Source organism: Rattus norvegicus, chromosome 19 (genome assembly GCF_021556685.1).
Source record: "Rattus norvegicus strain SHRSP/BbbUtx chromosome 19, alternate assembly SHRSP_T2T, whole genome shotgun sequence".
Classification (NCBI taxonomy): Eukaryota; Metazoa; Chordata; class Mammalia; order Rodentia; family Muridae; genus Rattus; species Rattus norvegicus.
The window spans coordinates 50,586,412-50,605,000 of record NC_141552.1 but is presented as its reverse complement, the minus strand read 5'-3'; the positions used below and the strand labels follow the sequence as shown (position 1 = coordinate 50,605,000).

At 47.2% G+C, this 18,589-nt stretch overlaps 1 protein-coding gene and 1 pseudogene across 3 annotated transcripts in view; both read right to left on the bottom strand.

The window, feature by feature from the left end:
* Positions 1 to 12,766: 12,766 nt before the first annotated feature.
* LOC120098575 (RNA-binding protein 8A-like) lies at positions 12,767 to 16,806 on the bottom strand (annotated as a pseudogene). The gene has a single exon (XR_015644129.1). The product of XR_015644129.1 is annotated as an RNA-binding protein 8A-like (transcript).
* A 4-nt stretch (positions 16,807 to 16,810) lies between these two features.
* The window catches only part of Wwp2 (WW domain containing E3 ubiquitin protein ligase 2), a 125,849-nt gene continuing 124,070 nt past the window's right edge, over positions 16,811 to 18,589 (bottom strand). The window contains exon 24 of one of the 2 annotated variants that reach the window (XM_087594209.1): positions 16,811 to 18,574. In XM_087594209.1, coding sequence (XP_087450335.1) covers positions 18,475 to 18,574 — 100 coding nt within the window. In that variant the 3' untranslated portion in view covers positions 16,811 to 18,474. The remainder of the gene's footprint in view (positions 18,575 to 18,589) is intronic. The other variant, NM_001106184.1, reaches the window with a different exon arrangement.

Below are 18,589 nucleotides of genomic sequence, written 5' to 3'. Positions count from 1 at the left end.
TGGGAGGTCTGAACCCATGGTGTAAAAGTAACTTTTTTTTTTAATTTAGAGAATACTTTATTAGTTTTTGTAATCAAACCCACGTAGATAAGACCTTACATATTTAATACAGTGTGTTACCCCTGTACAAATGGAAAAAACTTAAGTTCAACATTTCTAGACCAATATGGCTGTTAATTTCTGTACAGTGCCAACTCAACACAGTAAACGGGGATACTTTTTTCCAAAGTTGACAGCACAGCTAAAGTTTCAAAAAATTCAAATTATATATCTGTATATATATATTTATATTTATATAAAAAGACCAATAATAGCAGTGTGTTATGCATCAACAGCAGCAACAGCTTTTCCAGGTTCTGCAGTCATCTGAACAAAACTGTAGAGACATCCAGCACACTCCATTAAAAAAAAAAAGTAAAAAAACAAAACCCGAGAAAACAGCACAGTTCTGTTACTCTTGTGGTACCTGGCACCATTTTTTTTTTAAATTAGCTTCTCAATCATCATCTGGAAAGAAAACATTCTGAGCAACATCATTAAAAACAGCTCTGATAAAGCACGGTCACTACTACGTATCATAAAGCAGGTACAAGCTATTTTACATCCACAGAGGTATGATACAGTACTGTCCTACATCTATAATACTAGAGGATACAATTTAAAAGGCATTATTTGAGACTTGATTCTACTTTTCCAGCAGAGGGCCCAAAGGATGGTGTGACACAGCTTTGTAAAGAAACATACTCTAGACAGGATTTCCTTTCACTAGTGGCACAGTTCTAAGGATTCATTCTCTCCATGAATGTCAGCTAAAACCGTTATTAAAAAAATGAAATATCCCTAGAACAAAACCGTATAACCACCGGATTCACATGAAGATGACCTAGTGGAGACAAGCTGGACCTCACCTTACCAACAAGCTATCAAATCTGTTATGTTTAAACAGTGAGACCTCCAAGGAAGGAGATGCCAAGTAGTGCTTCAAAGCTTCGGACCACAATCAAACACAGCATCCTTTTCAACAGAAGCAGAAGCTCATCTGAATATGCTCAAGGATGCTGACATCAACATTTAATCATCTCCTCACTCATCCAGGAAGAAGGGGAGATCAGTTACTACTGTACTTTATTGTGTTCAACCAAATCACCATGTTACAAAAATAGCAAGCTGCCATAATAAAAAATAAGGCTCCTCTATCCAGCACCAGATAGCATCATTTTACTTTCAAGCCTAGAAATTGCACACTTGTATATAAACCAACCGAAGATGAGGATTGAGAGTTCATCTTGGTGGATTTTTCCTTTGATGAATATGAAGTGTCCTTCCTTATCTTTTTTGATGACTTTTAATTGAAAATTGATTTTATTTGATATTAGAATGGCTACTCCAGCTTGCTTCTTCTGACCATTTGCTTGGGAAGTTGTTTTCCAGCCTTTCACTCTGAGGTAGTGTCTGTCTTTGTCTCTGAGGTGTGTTTCCTGTAGGCAGCAGAATGCAGGGTCCTCATTGTGTATCCAGTTTGTTAATCTATGTCTTTTTATTGGGGAGTTGAGGCCATTGATGTTGAGAGATATTAAGGAATAGTGATTATTGCTTCCTGTTATATTCATATTTGGATGTGAGGTTATGTTTGTGTGCTTTTCTTCTCTTTGTTTTGTTGCCAAGATGATTAGTTTCTTGCTTCTTCTAGGGTATAGCTTGCCTACTTATGTTGGGCTTTACCCTTTATTATCCTTTGTAGTGCTGGATTTGTAGAAAGATATTGTGTAAATTTGGTTTTGTCATGGAATATCTTGGTTTCTCCATCTATGTTAATTGAGAGTTTTGCAGGATACAGTAACCTGGGCTGGCATTTGTGTTCTCTTAGGGTCTGTATGACATCTGTCCAGGATCTTCTGGCCTTCATAGTTTCTGGCGAAAAGTCTGGTGTGATTCTGATAGGTCTGCCTTTATATGTTACTTGACCTTTTTCCCTTACTGCTTTTAATATTCTTTCTTTATTTTGTGCGTTTGGTGTTTTGACAATTATGTGACGGGAGGTGTTTCTTTTCTGGTCCAATCTATTTGGAGTTCTGTAGGCTTCTTGTATGCCTATGGGTATCTCTTTTTTTAGGTTAGGGAAGTTTTCTTCTATGATTTTGTTGAAGATATTTACTGGTCCTTTGAGCTGGGAGTCTTCACTCTCTTCTATACCTATTATCCTTAGGTTTGATCTTCTCATTGAGTCCTGGATTTCCTGTATGTTTTGGACCAGTAGCTTTTTCCGCTTTACATTATCTTTGACAGTTGAGTCAATGATTTCTATGGAATCTTCTGCTCCCGAGATTCTCTCTTCCATCTCTTGTATTCTGTTGGTGAAGCTTGTATCTACAGCTCCTTGTCTTTTCTTTTGATTTTCTATGTCCAGGGTTGTTTCCATGTGTTCTTTCTTGATTGCTTCTATTTCCATTTTTAATTCCTTCAACTGTTTGATTGTGTTTTCCTGGAATTCTTTCAGGGATTTTTGCGATTCCTCTCTGTAGGCTTCTACTTGTTCTCTAAGGGAGTTCTTTATGTCTTTCTTGAAGTCCTCCAGCATCATGATCAAATATGATTTTGAAACTAGATCTTGCTTTTCTGGTGTGTTTGGATATTCCGTGTTTGCTTTGGTGGGAGAATTGGGCTCCGATGATGCCATGTAGTCTTGGTTTCTGTTGCTTGGGTTCCTGCGCTTGCCTCTCGCCATCAGATTATCTCTAGTGTTACTTTGTTCTGCTATTTCTGACCGTGGCTAGACTGTCCTATAAGCCTGTGTGTCAGGCGTGCTGTAAACCTGTTTTCCTGTTTTCTTTCAGCCAGTTATGGGGACAGAGTGTTCTGCTTTCGGGCGTGTAGTTTTTCCTCTCTACAGGTCTTCAGCTGTTCCTGTGGGCCTGTGTCTTGAGTTCACCAGGCAGGTTTCCTGCAGGGGAAAAGTTGGTCCCACCTGTGGTTCCAAGGCTCAAGTCTGCTCGAGGGGCACTGCCCAAGTCCTCTCCGCGGCGGCAGCAACCGGGAAGATCTGCGCCACTCTTTCCGGGAGCCTCCGCGCACCAGGGCTCCAGATGACGCTTGGTGTTCTCCTCTGGCGTCTGGACGTGCACAGAGTGCAGCCTCCTCTGGTCTCCCAGGCGTGTCTGCCTCTCTGAAGGTTCAGCTCTCCCTCCCACGGGATTTGGGTGCAGAGAACTGTTTATCCGGTCTGTTTCCTTCAGGTTCCGGCGGTGTCTCAGGCGCAGGGGTCCTGCCGCTCCTGGGCCCTCCCCTACGGGAACCCAGAGGCCTTATACAGTTGCCTCTTGGGCCAGGGATGTGGGCAGGGGTGGGCAGTGTTGTTGGTCTCCTCCGCTCTGCAGCCTCAGGAGTGCCCACCTGATCAGGCGGTGAGGTCTCTCTCCCACGGGGTTTGGGAGCAGAGAGCTCGTAAAAGTAACTTTTATCCACCTGATTAATTGTGGTCTCAGAGGCTTACTGCTTACCTGCCCAGGCCTAGCCCTGGAAGCCTCTAGCCTCCATACAATCTTATCTAGGCCTAGAGTGTTTTCAGCCTCTGGGTCTTACCACTGAATAACCTCACCCTTTTGAGTCCTTTCTGAACTCTGGCTGGCTGGTTCAGCTCAGCTGCTCTGGCTCAAACCCCTCTCCAAGCTGACTGATTCCAACTGGCTCATTTCTCTGCCCCTGACTTTTTTGCTCTGCTTGGCCTCATATTAACCTTGGTAACATGTTCTAATCTTCTGGTTGCTTCTCATTCTCTGGGCTCCTTCTGTCCTCTTCTGTGGGTAGCTTTGTATTTTTTTCCCTCTGCAACCTGTCTCTCTATAACTGTCCTGGTAAAACTGCCTCCTCCTTTTTCCTCTTCCTCTCCCCCTTAGCTTCCCTTTCCTCTCTCTCCTCCTGAGAGTTGGGCGTATCCTATTCTGTCAAAGCTTTCTCTGATTCGTCACTGTGTCTGCCACTCAATTAGACATCGCTTTCAAAAGAGTGCTTTGGGTTAAGAAGGTAGTCCCTCGGGGTTGGGGATTTAGCTCAGTGGTAGAGCGCTTACCTAGGAAGCGCAAGGCCCTGGGTTCGGTCCCCAGCTCCGGAAAAAAAAAAGAACCAAAAAAAAAAAAAAAAAAAAAAGAGTGCTTCCTTCTACTAACTAACTTTACCTTCATTGTTGGGGATTAAAAGTGTATGCTAGGGGTTGGGGATTTAGCTCAGTGGTAGAGCACTTGCCTAGCAAGCGCAAGGCCCTGGGTTCGGTCCCCAGCTCCGAAAAAAAGAAAAAAAAAAGTGTATGCTAAGAGTGTGTCTGATTTCCAACTAAAGGAATTAAAGGTGTGTGCTAAGGGCTGGGCCACACGACAGCTAGAAACAGATATTTTCAGTAAATAACACAATCTTGGTGTTTACTGTGTGATCAAATATCCTACAACAATTGTGGGTTCCTACAACAATTGTGGGTTCCTACAACAATTGTGGGTGGTGGCATCCTAGGCTGCTCCTCCTGGGCTCTATAAGAAAGCAGGCTGAGCAAGCCCATGAGGCAGTAAGCAGCACCCTTCCATGGCCTCTGCATCAGCTCCTGCCTCCAGGTTCCTGCCCTGTGTGAGTTCCTATCCCGACATCCTTCAGTGAGGACCATGCTGTGGAGGTATACGCTGAAGTAAACCCTTTCCTCCCCAAGAAGTTTTAGTCGTGATGTTTCCTCACAGCAGTAGTAACCCAAAGGCAGCTGCTGTGCCCCGTTTCTGTGGCGCTGATGGTCAAACCCACGGTTTTGCTCCACTCACTGAGCCCCACCCCCAGCTCCCTCGGTTCCCTGCTCCGTTATGTGCTAGATCCATCGCTCAGTGAAGGCACAGACATCACAATTAGCTGTGGCACCTTTTTTAAAACTTCTTTTTGAGATTTTTTTTTTTTTTTTTGGTTCTTTTTTTTTTTTCCAGAGCTGGGGACCGAACCCAGGGCCTTGCGCTTCCTAGGTAAGCGCTCTACCACTGAGCTAAATCCCCAGCCCCACTGAACTAAATCCCCAGCCCCACTGAGCTAAATCCCCAGCCCCTGAGATTTTTAATTACGTGAGTCTGTGGGCATGTACACAGGAATTCAGTGCCCGCGGTTCCTCTGGAGCTGGAGTTGTGAGCAGGCGGTTGCGAGCAGTTTGAGGTGGGTGCTACTTGGAGGAACTTGCGTCCTCTGGAAGAGCGGTATGCACTCTAAGCCACTGAGCCATCGCTCTCAGCTCTTTGACTTTTCCCCCCTTCACATTAATGTAACGTGTGTTCACACATGCATACCCACTCACTATCCATTTGCAGAGATCAGGGGACAACTTGTGGGAGTCGGTCCTCTTTTTGGAGCCTCTGGGTCCTGAGGATGAACTCAGGCAGTGAACTGAGGCGGCAAGCACCTTTATAGTCTGGGCCGGCAAGCACCTTTATAGTCTGGGCCGTCTTACGGGCCCACAAATAGCTGTGGTGTTTATTGCCACTTCAGGTTCTGGGCTGTAAATTATCTCTGTATTACAACCCCCGAGGTTCTGGTTTTAAGATGATTTCTGTGTTTCTTACAGGCATTCAACTTAGAGACTGAGATAGAAAAATCAAAAGAAAAACATTTTTTTGCAATATGCTAGCAGCTTCTTTAACCAACCAAGTTGCAGCCTGCCCCTCCCCCACCCACCCCTTTAATGTGAGACAGGGTCTCACTATGTGTCCCTGGTTAGTTTTAAACTCTCTGTATTGTTGGGGGCTGGTCTGGTGCTGCTATGTATTCTAATGCTAAATATTGGCTCCCAAGATCTGGTTGCCCCCAACGAACAGATCCTCATGTACACCAAATGATGCTATGTAAACTCTGCTCCCCAATTTGAAACTATTGGTTAAATCCAGATGGCTACAGCCAATTATTAGGAAGAGCAGAGGAGGCGGGGCTTCAGTTACTAGGCAGGGCTTCGAAGGTCAGACCCTGAGAAAGGAGGAGAAGGTGGAAGACAGAACAGGAGTCACCATTAGCTATGGTGGACCATCTCTGAGTGAGATGGACCCTGAGGACAGGTTGGTGGAGCAGAAACAACCCAGAATGACACAAACAGCAAGTATATAGAAATATAGATTAGGGGAAATGCCCCAATAATGGTACAAAAGCTAAATAAATAAATTATAGTCCGAGTCTCCTTCATTCGGAAGGTAGACAAGGATTGGTGTAATTCAATAAGTTACACTAAGTACACAAGGCCGGCCTCACACCTCAGGAGGCAGAGGCAAGCAGATCTCTGAGTTCAAGGCCAGCCTGGTCTACAGGGGAGTTCCAGGACAGCCAGGGCTACACAGAGACAAAACAAAACAAAACCCCACTCTGCGCTCATACATTCACATCCATCACAATCCACGAGTGTGCAGGGAGCTACCATGCAAACGGAGCTGGTCAGCGTTACAGCCACAAGAGTGAACTTGCATTTTATTTATAGGTTTTATTATCATTTTATGTGTGTGAGTATTTTGCCTGCATGCATGTCTATGTACTATATGCACGCCTGTGCCCTTGAAAGATAGAAGAGGGCATCAGATCCCCTGGGACTACAATAAAGGAGGTTGTGAGTCACCGTGGTGGTGGTGGTGGGGTGTGTGTATGTGTGTGTGTGTGTGTGTGTGTGTGTGTGTGTGTGTAAGAGTAGCTAGGGCTCCTAACTGCTGCTCCATCTCCATAGTAGAACTTTTTTTTTTATCTTTATTAACTTGAGTATTTCTTATTTACATTTCGATTGTTATTCCCCTTCCCGGTTTCCAGGCCAACATCCCCCTAACCCTCCCTCCCCTTCTATATGTGTGTTCCCCTCCCCATCCTCCCCCCATTACCGCCCTCCCCTCAAGAATCACATTCACTGGGAGTCCAGCATTGGCAGGACCCAGGGCTTCCCCTTCCACTGGTGCTCTTACTAGGCTATTCATTGCTACCTATGAGGTCAGAGTCCAGGGTCAGTCCATGTATAGTCTTTAGGTAGTGGCTTAGTCCCTGGAAGCTCTGGTTGGTTGGCATTGTTGTTCCATAGTAGAACTTTTTATTCATTTCAAGCTTGAAGACTTTAATCCTGATTAAAGTCCTGAATCTCCCCTACCTGCTGTTTCCCTTCAGGTCTCTAAGCCTTGAGTGACTCAGTTTCTTCACTGCACTTGAGACTAGCCAAGCTCTGTGAGGTCTGGGAGAAGTACGCAAATGACCTAGTCCTCTCGATATAGGTAGGTGTGTGTGTGTGTGTGTGTGCACGCCTGTGTATACACTCCTGAGTTGAGGCCAGAGGCGTTGGGTCACCTTAGCTGGAGTTTTAGGCCGTTTTAGGAGTTTAGGCCACTCCTGTGTCCTGTGAGGAAGCAGCAGCAACTAGACGAGGCAGAGAGCCCAGCAAGCCCCAGCGATCTGCCTATCAGCAGGGATCTGCCTGTCGCGGTCTCTCCAGCTCTGGGATTATAAACACCTGGCTCTTTTACATGGAAATACAACTCAGGTCTTCACAGTGCTAGAGAGGGACTTCTTTTCTTTTTAGATTAATTAATTAATTAATTGTATGTGAGTACACTGTCACTCTCTTCAGACACACCAAAAGAGGGCATTGGATCCCATTACAGATGGTTGTGAGCCCCCATGTGGTTGCTGGGAATTGAACTGAGGACCTCTGGAAGAACAGTCAGTGCTCTTAACTGCTGAGCCATCTCCCCAGCCCGACAGGCAGACTTTTAAACTATCCTCTCTAACTTTAGCCCCAGCCTCACCGGGCTCCCTCCTGCCCCTCCACTCAAAGTCCTGCTACAGGAAGTGGCCCATTCCTCACCAGCATTCCCTGTGCAGTGTAGCCTCCCATTGACCAATCCCAGCCCTCTACTTACAGGACCAGGGTGGCACATGCTACCTTGAATCCTCCTGGGTTCTCTTTGCCCTCAGTGGTTAAGACCGGAATATTTTCTACCCCTTGTTTATGTTATGGTTTGAGACACCCCCCCCACCCTGTCACCCCAAGATAACTGTAGCCATTTTGTTGCGTGCCTGCCAGCTGTTTCACACTGTTGCTGTGACACACTTGCCAGTCGTTGACACAGAGAAGTGACTTGGCTCAAGGACATGCTGACCACACATTCTGATTTGCTCTGATATGTTCTGAACGTTCTGTGTGAGGTTTGCTAATCTTAAGAAATTCCACAAAGCTTTACGTAGGACCCATCAAATCAAAAGTCAACGTGAGCTGTTATGTCTGAAATGGCTTGAGTCAGAGCTGACCACTGGGCAGCCCTTCCTGCACCTACTTATGAGCTCTCTGTGGTTTTTGTGGCTGACACTGGAGAATTCTACTAATAAGCCAAAAAGTTATGATTATATACTCAAGCTTTGTTATCTCAATGTTCTGAAATTCCCCTGTTCACCACCCCCACCCCACCCTTTACCTTACTCAGGACCAATCAGCTTAAAGGTTAATACTGATAATACTTTGCCTAGGAAGCCAACTGCCCCCCTCCTTGCCCTTTAAACTTTTAAACCTGGTTTTTCCTATACCCGGAGAGCAGACTAGTATTACAATTAGGCTCCCGCAGTCCTTTTTGTGGTCTTGGACATCTTGTATTATGGTGTGCATTCAATAGACGATACTTGCTCCACTGAGATCGGTGTTTGTATGGTTTGAGTGGAGATTCCTGAACCCCAACAGTTTACAGGAAGAAGAATTCAGCTTTGATTTCTCCCACACCCTTTCACATCAATGTACAGGGGGCCGCCATCTTGAGTTTCTCAAGCCCTGAATCTAGAAATCACCCTTGATTTTTCTCTTTCCCTCACGCACCATGTCCATGGCAAAACAAACAAACAAACAAACAACAGCGTGTCAATTTCACATCCACAAGGTAGCTCATGTCTGCCCATTTTATGTTGTATGTCAAAAGCCAGAGCCTGGCCAAGAGCCATGACCTGTGCCTGGCAGCCACACGGCCCCTGGGCAGCTTTCCTGTGTCCCTTCAGTTATTAACAGTCCAGACTCCACATTCTGGGGTCACAATGTCTCTGACAGCCTATCTAAGGACATAAAAGAAGGAAGCTTTCGATCTCTGCCTGCTTGCCCTCGCCTTCCTAGCACATCCATTCCTTCACTGACATTACCGCCAACTTCTTCAGGAGACAAGAGTCTACTGAAGACCTGCTGAGACATTCAGCCTTGTGGACTGAACAATACCAGATTCTTGGACTCTCTGTTCATAGCCAGCCATTGTTGGATTAGCTGGACCGCAACCTTTAAGTCATGGTAATACATTTTTCTCTATAGAGCGAGATTCATTCTATAAGTTCTGTTACTCTAGAGAACCCTCACTAACACAGAGCCTATGTGAGCTGCACCCCAACGTGCCATCTTGTCATTCTGAAACTCTTGTTTCGAAAGGGACACTCTCCTAAAGTCTCCGTCTACGGCAGACCAACAACCACCCCTTGGCATCGCCTTCTCGATTTTCTCCCCAATTCTCCTTGCTTTTCTAAAGCTCCTCTCTTCTCCATTCCCTTCTGGGCAGCTTCAAAACATACAGCTTGCATGGTCGAGGGCTTTCCTTTTAAACTCAAGCGTCTGTTTGTGTCCATTCTTTTTCCCATTATTTAAATTTTATTTATTTACATTCCAAATGTTATCGGCCCCCAGTCCCCCTCCCACTCCCCCTCCCAGAATTCTTCGCTCCCTCCCTCCTCCCCTTTGCCTCTGAGAGGGTACTGCCCCTGCCCCCCCAGCCCCTTTCCCTGGGGCATCAAGTCTTTTAGGGTTAGGTGCATCCTCTCCTACTGAGACCAGACAAGGCAGCCAGCCCTCTGCTACACATGTGCCCTGGATACCAGCCTGTGTATGCTCTTCGGTTGATGGCTTAGTCTCTGGGAGCTCCCAGAGGTCTGGGTTAGTTGACAGTGTAGGTCTTCCTATGGGATTCAGTTCCTTCCGTCCTTTCCCCAACTCTTCCACAGGGATCCCCAGCTTCAGTAAAAAAATCTTTGGTTAATGAAACCAAGAACCCCAAGAGAGGACACTGATCTCCCAGTTATTATATGATGGCTTTGCCGCCCCTCCCCCCAAAGAAGTAACACTTTCCCCCCCTTTTGGTTCTTTAATCAGCAGTGAACGTGAACCTGTCCCTATGTCCTAGACAATGTCACTTTCAGAGCAGGCTGCAGGGACAATTTGCACCACTTTGTGCACAGGACACTCACCACCCACTTCATACTTTAGTCAGCACAAAGCCATTACAGGCAGTTGGAAAATAACTTCCATTGTAAGACCTGAAATTTCAGAGGTGAAATGAACTCTCTCCAGAAAAAGGCAACGCTTTTAACCCACCACCTACCAGGGTGGAGATATTCATAGGCAACCCCTGGAGCAGAAACTGTGCCCCCGAGTCACCCTCAGAGGGAGTCCAGGGCTGCAAAGGCGACTCTGGGTTAACTCTGCTGCAGTAATAGTGTTTTCTCGGTTGCACACCCCGTAATTACACAGGAAGTGGACCCAAAATTGTTCTTGAGAGACTGGGTTGACCATGCCAACTGGGTTTGGCTGGAGGCCCAGATAAGTACTAATGGCATTTGAGGCCACCTGCAGTCCCAGACTAGGCAGAGCTCCAGGCCAAGGGTGCAGGGACTGAGGTTGACACTGAGTTCCGGCACCCTTCTCTTCCCTTTCTGCGTGGAGAACAGGTTAACAAGATGTTGGCTGGTTTGCTTTCTTATTTGGCCTCTTATTGAGACAGGGTCTCACTATGTAGCCCTGGCTGACCTCAAATTCACAGAGATCCTGTCACCCAAGTGCTAGGATTAAAAGTGTGCCTTACTATGCCCAACATGTTTTCTGCACACCATGAGTCTTAAACTTACAAAGAACCCTGGCCATGTTCAGGTACCAGGCAGCAGAAGCGAAGGTGATAGAAACCCGCTTGGTCCGACTGAGTATAGAAGCGGAACGACGTTACCCTATGATTACAGCTGCTCAAAACAGCACGTCTTTCCCATCTCCCAGCTGTTGTGGGTCGGCAGCTCCAGCCACAGCTTACCTGGAGCCTCTGCTCAGAGTTGTCACAGGCTGCAATCCAGCTGTTTGCATCAGAAGGATCAAGGGGCAAAGGAACCCGTTACACATTCATGTGACATTAGCGGGATCCAAGGCCTCATGGGCTCCTGGACATCCTCGTTTGCTAGCTAGTTGACAGGAATCTGCCCTCCACGAGGGTACTCCACTGCACCAGCCTCATTCTCAGAGTGCACGTGCTGGGAAGGCAATGAGGATCGGCTGGAAAGTAGGCCGCAGGTGTCTGCAGTTTAATCACAGCCAGGACATCCCATTACTGTTACCATGGTGTGTGGGTTGGAAACTAACCATGCTCGATGCTAAATGAGTCCACACCCAAGGAAAAAGTCATTTCACAAAGCTGGAAGGGAACATTGAGGGCCACTAACAAGTCTGCCTATCCCAGGGGTACATCGGCAGAAGTCCAGGGATATGGCTTAGGGGGTAAAGGCACCACCTTAGTTAGGGTCTCTATCATAATAAAACGCAATGGCTGAAAGCAACTTGAAGGAAGTTAATTTCAGCTTACAACTCTCAAGCTGCATTCCATCACTGAGGGAAGTCAGGGCAGGAACTCGACAGGAACTCAAGGCAGGAACCTGAAATCAAGACTAGAGGTCCTGAAGGAACACATGGTCAGTCTGTTTTCTTATATTGTCCAGGGCCACCTGCCCAAGGGTCACACTGTTCATGACGGGCTGGACCCTCCCACATCAGTCATTAATCAAGAAAATACCCCACAGACTTGCCCAATCTTACCTGTGGAGGCATTTTCTCAAGCCTTACTCTTTTCCCAGGTGTGTCCAAGTTCATGCCAAGTTGATAAAAAAAAACAAAACCAGCCATTATCTACCAAGCCTGTTGAGCTGAGCTCTACCCCTAAGTACCCATAAGTAGGAGAACTGAACTGGCTCCTACAAGCTGCCCTCTGATCTCCACATGTGTGCTACGGCACGCACCCCTCCCCAATCAATCAGTGTATCACAAATGTAAAGAGAGGTGTTTAAAAGACACCCCTGGGTAAGCAGCCGCAGGCAGTAGGGGTTCCTAATGTCTGACAATGAGAATGATGTTATTGGGAAACCAAAATGAAAGATTCCCTGGTTTTTGCTGTTTGTTGAGGCAGGTCTCATGTAGCACAGGCTAGCCTTCAAGTCTAGCTGAAGATGCTCTTAACTTCTGACGGAATTACAGGTTCATCCAGGCACACCTGCTCTTTTTATTGTTGACATTTTGAGACAGATGCCTGCTATGCGGCCCCACGCAGCATTGGACTATAGTCTAGACTAACCATAAGCCCTAGTAGTCCTTCTGCTGTAGTCCCCTGAGTGCACACACTCAGTGTATGTGTATGTGACAATGACAATGAAGAATGGATTTGAGGCGGGATCACTGGGGGAGTGGGAGGGAAAGTAATGAGACTATGTTCTCATGTTTGAAGTCTCAAAATAAAAACCCAAGAACAAGAAGAGAAAAGAAAAAAAAAACCCAAAACTAAACAAATATGAAAGAAAAAAACCCCTGAAATTTATATCCAGTAGACAGCAATCCCCCCTCCCCCACTCCTGGCAAACATTTTTTTTTTAAAGTTTTAAATGTAGAAAACAAAATGGCACATTTATTTTTTTTCTGAAACTCAAAAGCAATACCAAGTAGATAGAGTAAGAAATTAAATATAAACACAAGGTCCACCCTAGTCCGTTTATCCAAGGCAGCATAACCAAATGGACTCAGAGAACACCTGGTCAAGAGAGGATTTATCAATGGCGTTTCCGGTCCGTCATCTTTGGCCATCTCTCCTCTTGCCTTTTGGTGGACCATGAACAAAATGCCAGTTGACACTGATTGGCTGTCTCATCAAATCTTGACCATTTAGTCCCTCCATGGCAACCTGAGCCTCTTTGTTTCCTACTCAAACTAGTGTCCTGTGCGCCTGTCCAAATTAAGGTGGATATATTTTATTTCCCCATATTCAGCGAATTTGCCATGAAAATCTTCTTCAGTGGTTTCTTCGTGGACTCCAGTGACAAAGAGAATCCAACCTTCAACAGAGCGCTGTGGTCCAGGTTCATCGCCATCCTGCTCCACACTGTCATAATCCCCCTGCATCCGTGCTTGGGACTCCTCAGAGCCAAAACCACAGCCCTTCCTTTTCTTTGCTTTTTCTTTTAGTTTGTGGATGTTTTTGTCCCCATCCTTGTTGGTGGTGAAATCCTCGCCCCCTGCCTTGTAAAGATCCAGAATGTCCGCCATCTTGCTTCTCTCAGCGCTCTCTGTCCACTATTTATCTGCTGTTCTGACCACTTCATATAAATGACACCTTCATGTTTTTTTTTCCTGTGGTTCGCTTGTGTCATTTGACATAATGTCCTTATTGCTACAAAGAAGGTATTCAAATGGGAGCCGAGGACGTAGCTCAATTGATACTGTGTTTGTCTGTTATTCACAAAGCCCAGAGTTGAGCCCCCAGCCTCCATAAACCAGACCTGGTTGTGTGCCTGTGCAATCCCAGCACTTGGAAGTGGAGGGAGGGAAACCTACCAAGATCAAGGTCGTTCTCAGCACTATAGCAAGTTCAAGGCCAGCCTGGGATACCAGAGACTCTGTATGGAATTGCAAAAGTGGAGCAGGAGGTAAAGGCACTTGCCACCAAGACTGATTTTGATTTGATTTGATTCCCCAGAACCCACCTACTGGAAAGAGAAAATTGATTCCTGCAAGTTGTCCTCTGACCGCCACACCTGTGCATGAATGTCCAGCACCCATGCAAAAAGCAAGAAGGCCATCCATAACTGTGACCCCAGCACTGAGACATAGACATAGGCAGATCCTGGGAGCTTGCTGGCCAATCTGCTCAGCTAAAACAGCTTCTGGCTTTATGACACTGTCTCAAACCAGTAACTGTGGGGAGCTGCAGAGGAAGACACTTGCTCTGGCCTCGGCATGTGCACCCCACTCCTCACGTGCAACCCCCACCCTCATGCCCAGAAAAATTAAAACAAAGCCAAAAGAAATCAAACTGAGATTTCCAAAATGCCACTGCGGATTCACATTTCACTTCTCTGATGTAAATAACAATAAAGCCACACAAAACTGAAGAGGGAAAAAACCCAGTTTAGAGCCTAGATCACGGATTCCCTCGGTCAGATGCTGCCCATGCAAAGCACGAAGCAAGGCTGAGACTGGGGGAACTGGGAGCATTGTAGGTCTGAGCTGCTACCTGCTATAAATAAGGGTAACTGGAAGACGGGAAAGGGAAACCAGACACTGTAGCCCAGGCCTGACATGGTCATGAGTATATGTGGGGCACGAGACTGCTGAGGTAACCCCTCCATTAAAGGCTATCCAAAAGCATTTGGAAGAGTCCAGAGCGGAGAGAAATGAAAGCAGACTGAATGTGGTCATGGGCTAGGGAAGCAGGAAGCAGGAAGCAGGAGAGAATGAGGGGGAGGGAGGGAGATAAAGAGAGGAGAAGAGAGGGAGAGGGGGAGGAGGAGGGAGAGGGGAAGGGGGAGGGGAAGAGAGGGAGAGAGGGGAGAGAAGGGGGAGGGGGAGAGGGGAGAGGGAGAGGGGAGAGAGAGACTGGATATCCACGGTGCCCCAGAGAGCAGAGATAGATACTGAGAACACACATCGGGGGTTCTAAGTAGCTTGAGCAGCTGTGAGGAGGGACAACCTTTGAGGGTGTCCTTCTACAGTCCTGTACATTTCTAGAGATATGAAGGGCCTGAGACCTAACAATAGGGAGTTGCTGGTGTGGTGACAGTCTGAGTAGCTCCAGTAACAGAAAGCAACTGACTGGGACCAAAGTGGCTGAGGAACCAAAGAGTGATGGACACAGACCATTTGTGACTTTGAATGTGAACATTTTACACTTTGAAAATAAAAGTGTGCTTGGGAATGGTGGCGAGTGTCTGCTACCCCAGCAGTGGGGACGAGGCAAGAGGATCGCTAGTCTGAGCCCCACCTGTGCATCATGGCAAGAACTACCTCAAAACATAATTAACCCACTGTGCAGAGCAGTCTAGCCTCAGGAGTGTCTCCTACAGGGCCAGCCTGAGGTCATTTGACAAAGCTGTATGTACAGCTGCTGCTAGGCACACCCACAGCTCACCTCAGGAAGGCAGTGGGCCTGCTACACAGCATCCATGGTATGAATGACACATGACAGTGAGGGGATGAAATCCTCGGCCGCCAACAGAAGTGCCACCAACACCTCACTGGTGAGAGAAGTCACTCGGCAGCTATGCAACCCCAAATTTAGATTTTAAAAATCACACATATCTACAAATCGTACACGGAGACAAACCTGTTGGGAAGGACCACAGCCCACTGAGCAGCAGCCATGCCTGGAGACAGGCAGGTAAGTCCCGGCTGCAGCAGGTCTTACTAAAACTTACTACGGCTTGGCTAATTGTGCGTGCCCTTAATCCTGGCAGCCCAGAGGTAGAAGCAGGCAGAGTGCTGTTGAGTTTGGGACTAGCCTGGTCTACATAGTGAGTTCCCAACCAGCCAGGGCTATATAATGAGACCCTATATCTCAAGAAAACAAAACAAAACTTTACTATGAAACTTTTGTCTATCATGTGAAAGTTCCTCATAATTTTATTAAAATATAATATTTCCTCATCAAGTGGGAAAGGACCTTTGGAAGGGTAAAGAGCTAGGTTTGGTGTGCTTAGCAAGCACACAGATCTGTTTTCAAGTCCTCACTCCCCAAAATAAAATGGGGAGTGCGAAAGGGAGAAGACTTTGGTACTAACAGAGGTAAACTGGTCAATAAACTGCAAAGAAGCCAGTCAGCCTCTGCTCCTGGAGTCAGTGTGGTTACAATGCGAGTCATTTTGATGTCGACTGTATCAAGGTATCAGATGGTGGTCTAGCCCAGGCTTGATCGGCTTAAAAAATTTTTTTTGATACAAGTATGTTTTGTCTACATGTAGGTTTGTGCACCGTGTGTGTGTGTGTGTGTGTGTGTGTGTGTGTGTGTGGTGCCTGTATTAGACAAAAGAGGGTGACAGACACCCTGGAACTTCAGTAATAGATGGTGAGTTGTCATGTAGACGCTGTGAACTAAGCCAGGGTCCTCTGCAAGACAAACACTTTTAACTACTGAGCCATCTCTCTACTCCTTTGTCCTTTGCATTTATATTGAGGCAGGGCCATTTTATGTGGCCTAGCCTCAAACTTGAAGCAGTCCTCCCACCTCAGCCTTCTACAGGCTAGGACTGTAAGCATGCACTACCATATCTAGCCTCCATCTTTGAAGCCTTACCTGTCAAAATAACTGAATGATAAGCCAAGGTGTGACCCTAAATTCAGCATTAGGGAGCCCCTTGTCATGGGCTCATGTAACGGGAGCCATTTGCTGAATGAATGACAGTCCTACCCAAATCTCAGCTCTCCTGCTCCAAAACGAACGACTCTCTAGAGAGGGTATGACATAATGACCAGAGCTGAGGCAAGTAACCCCTGGAGAAGGACTGTCATCCATTCCAGAAGCCAGGCTACCTTGGTTCCAGGCTACCTTGGCTACAGGCTACCTTGTTTCCAGGCTACCTTGGTTACAGGCTACCTTGGTTATTGGTACCCAAACTCCTCAAAGGCAGCAAGGCTGGAGCATTATTGTTGTGGAGAGTCCCTTGGTCTGGAGATTCTGGGAGACCTGCGGGAGTGGAAGTCTCCTTTCTGGAACAGAATGTGTGTAAACAGCCACACTGACACCAACCATGGCTGCTGATTGTTTATTGCACAAGAAACTGGCAATACCGAGGCAGGGCAAGCATTACAAAACAGTCTGTCGATCAACTTGGTGCTAGCTAGCACAGGCCTTTCTGTACACACTTTCTCTCTCTCTCTCTCTCTCTCTCTCTCTCTCTCTCTCTCTCTCTCTCTCTCTCTCACACACACATACACACACACACACACACACACACACACACACACACACACACACACACACGAGCCTGATGCTTCCATACATGGCTGGCATCTGGTCCCCACCCAGCCAAGGAGCAGCTTTTATGATGTATGTGAGGAGTCCTGAGGTGACTGCATGGGAGAGGAAGGGTGTGCAGCAGTGAGCTGAGCCACTCAGATCAGCATGTGCGATGTGCCAGGGTCACAGGCTGTACCAGGAAAGGTCAAAGGTAGGATGGGACCACCCTCAGAGGCCCCAGGAGTAGTCTGAGAGCATGCCTGGGGTGCCCCCAAGCTAGTATGTCACGGGGGCTGGAGGAAGGAGTGTGCCACTCTAACCACTCTGACACCTAGAGGAGCCAGGGTACCTACACAGGATGCTGTCAGGAGCTCCATGAAGGAAGCCAAGCTACTGAGGCAACTTGGGCCCTTCGGCTGGTTTTCAGTAGAGTCTTTTCCCACAGTCAGATAAAGCCTCACACTTCCATAGCACATACACTCAGCCAGGCAAGATCTCCATTTTAAGCCACTGTGAGCTCCAGAGGCCACTGAGGGAGCAGTGTCACCTGGTCCTAACTGGGAACTGCCTAGCAAAGGAATCTTGTCAGTGAAGCGTTTGAGCATGGCAGGGATGCACTGGACCACAGAGCCAGGCCTCCGAGCTGGTGCAACTGTTAAGCAGGTTCCTGAGAGGGACAGCTGTTTGGGAAGCTACTGGATTAAGAGGGTTGAGCCCCTCAAATACCAGGGGCACCAGCTCCAGGAGAACAGCATACCTACAACAGAATAGGAAAGAACCTATACACTGATATACTTTGAAGTTAATGTCAAAGGACAAAGCCTGGTTCTGCTGTTTCCTTCCCACTGACACACAGATGGTGGCTTCTTCAACCCTTTGCTTGCTAGAAAGAGACGAGCTGGTGGCACTGGGTGTCTGCTGCTCACTCCCCTGGGCTGCGGCCTGCCAGGAAGTAAAGCAAAGACGGTTTTGATGTAGAGTTGTTCCCTCTGATCGGTTACACAGACGCCAGGAAAGATCTACAAAAGTGAAGCCTCTTCTGCTGGCAAAGACCCTTGGCTTTCTGGGTTTAGTCAGCCATCCCATGAGGCTTATCTCCTCATGGAACATGTGAGGCCCAGCTTCTATGGGGCCCTCTAAGGCAGTGCATGTTCCCTCACACTCACACACACCCAGACTCAGTCCTAGTGGAGGGGGCAGTTTTGCAGAGAAGGGCAGCCCTCTGACTTTGCAACAGGTAATGGAGTCAAAGGTGACAGGGCTTTATTCCAGACTGCCATCATCAGAGAGAAGAAAGGGTCCCCAAGGCCTCTTCAGTCACCAACATGATCAAAGCACAGTCTCGTGCAGGGCCACTATCCAAAGGGGCCTCTCGAGGGCTGTGCAGCCGGTGGCCTCTCAGGCAGGCAGGACTCAGGACTACATGTGCTGGAGGGTGTGAGAGGGGCAGCCTCAGCTACTCCTGTCCAAAACCCTCAGTCTCCTCGATGGCATACAGCAGCTTCTCTTTCAGCTGCTCGTAGCTCTTGTAGGGAGGCAGATCCAGGCGGTTGAAGCTGAGAGAGAGACAA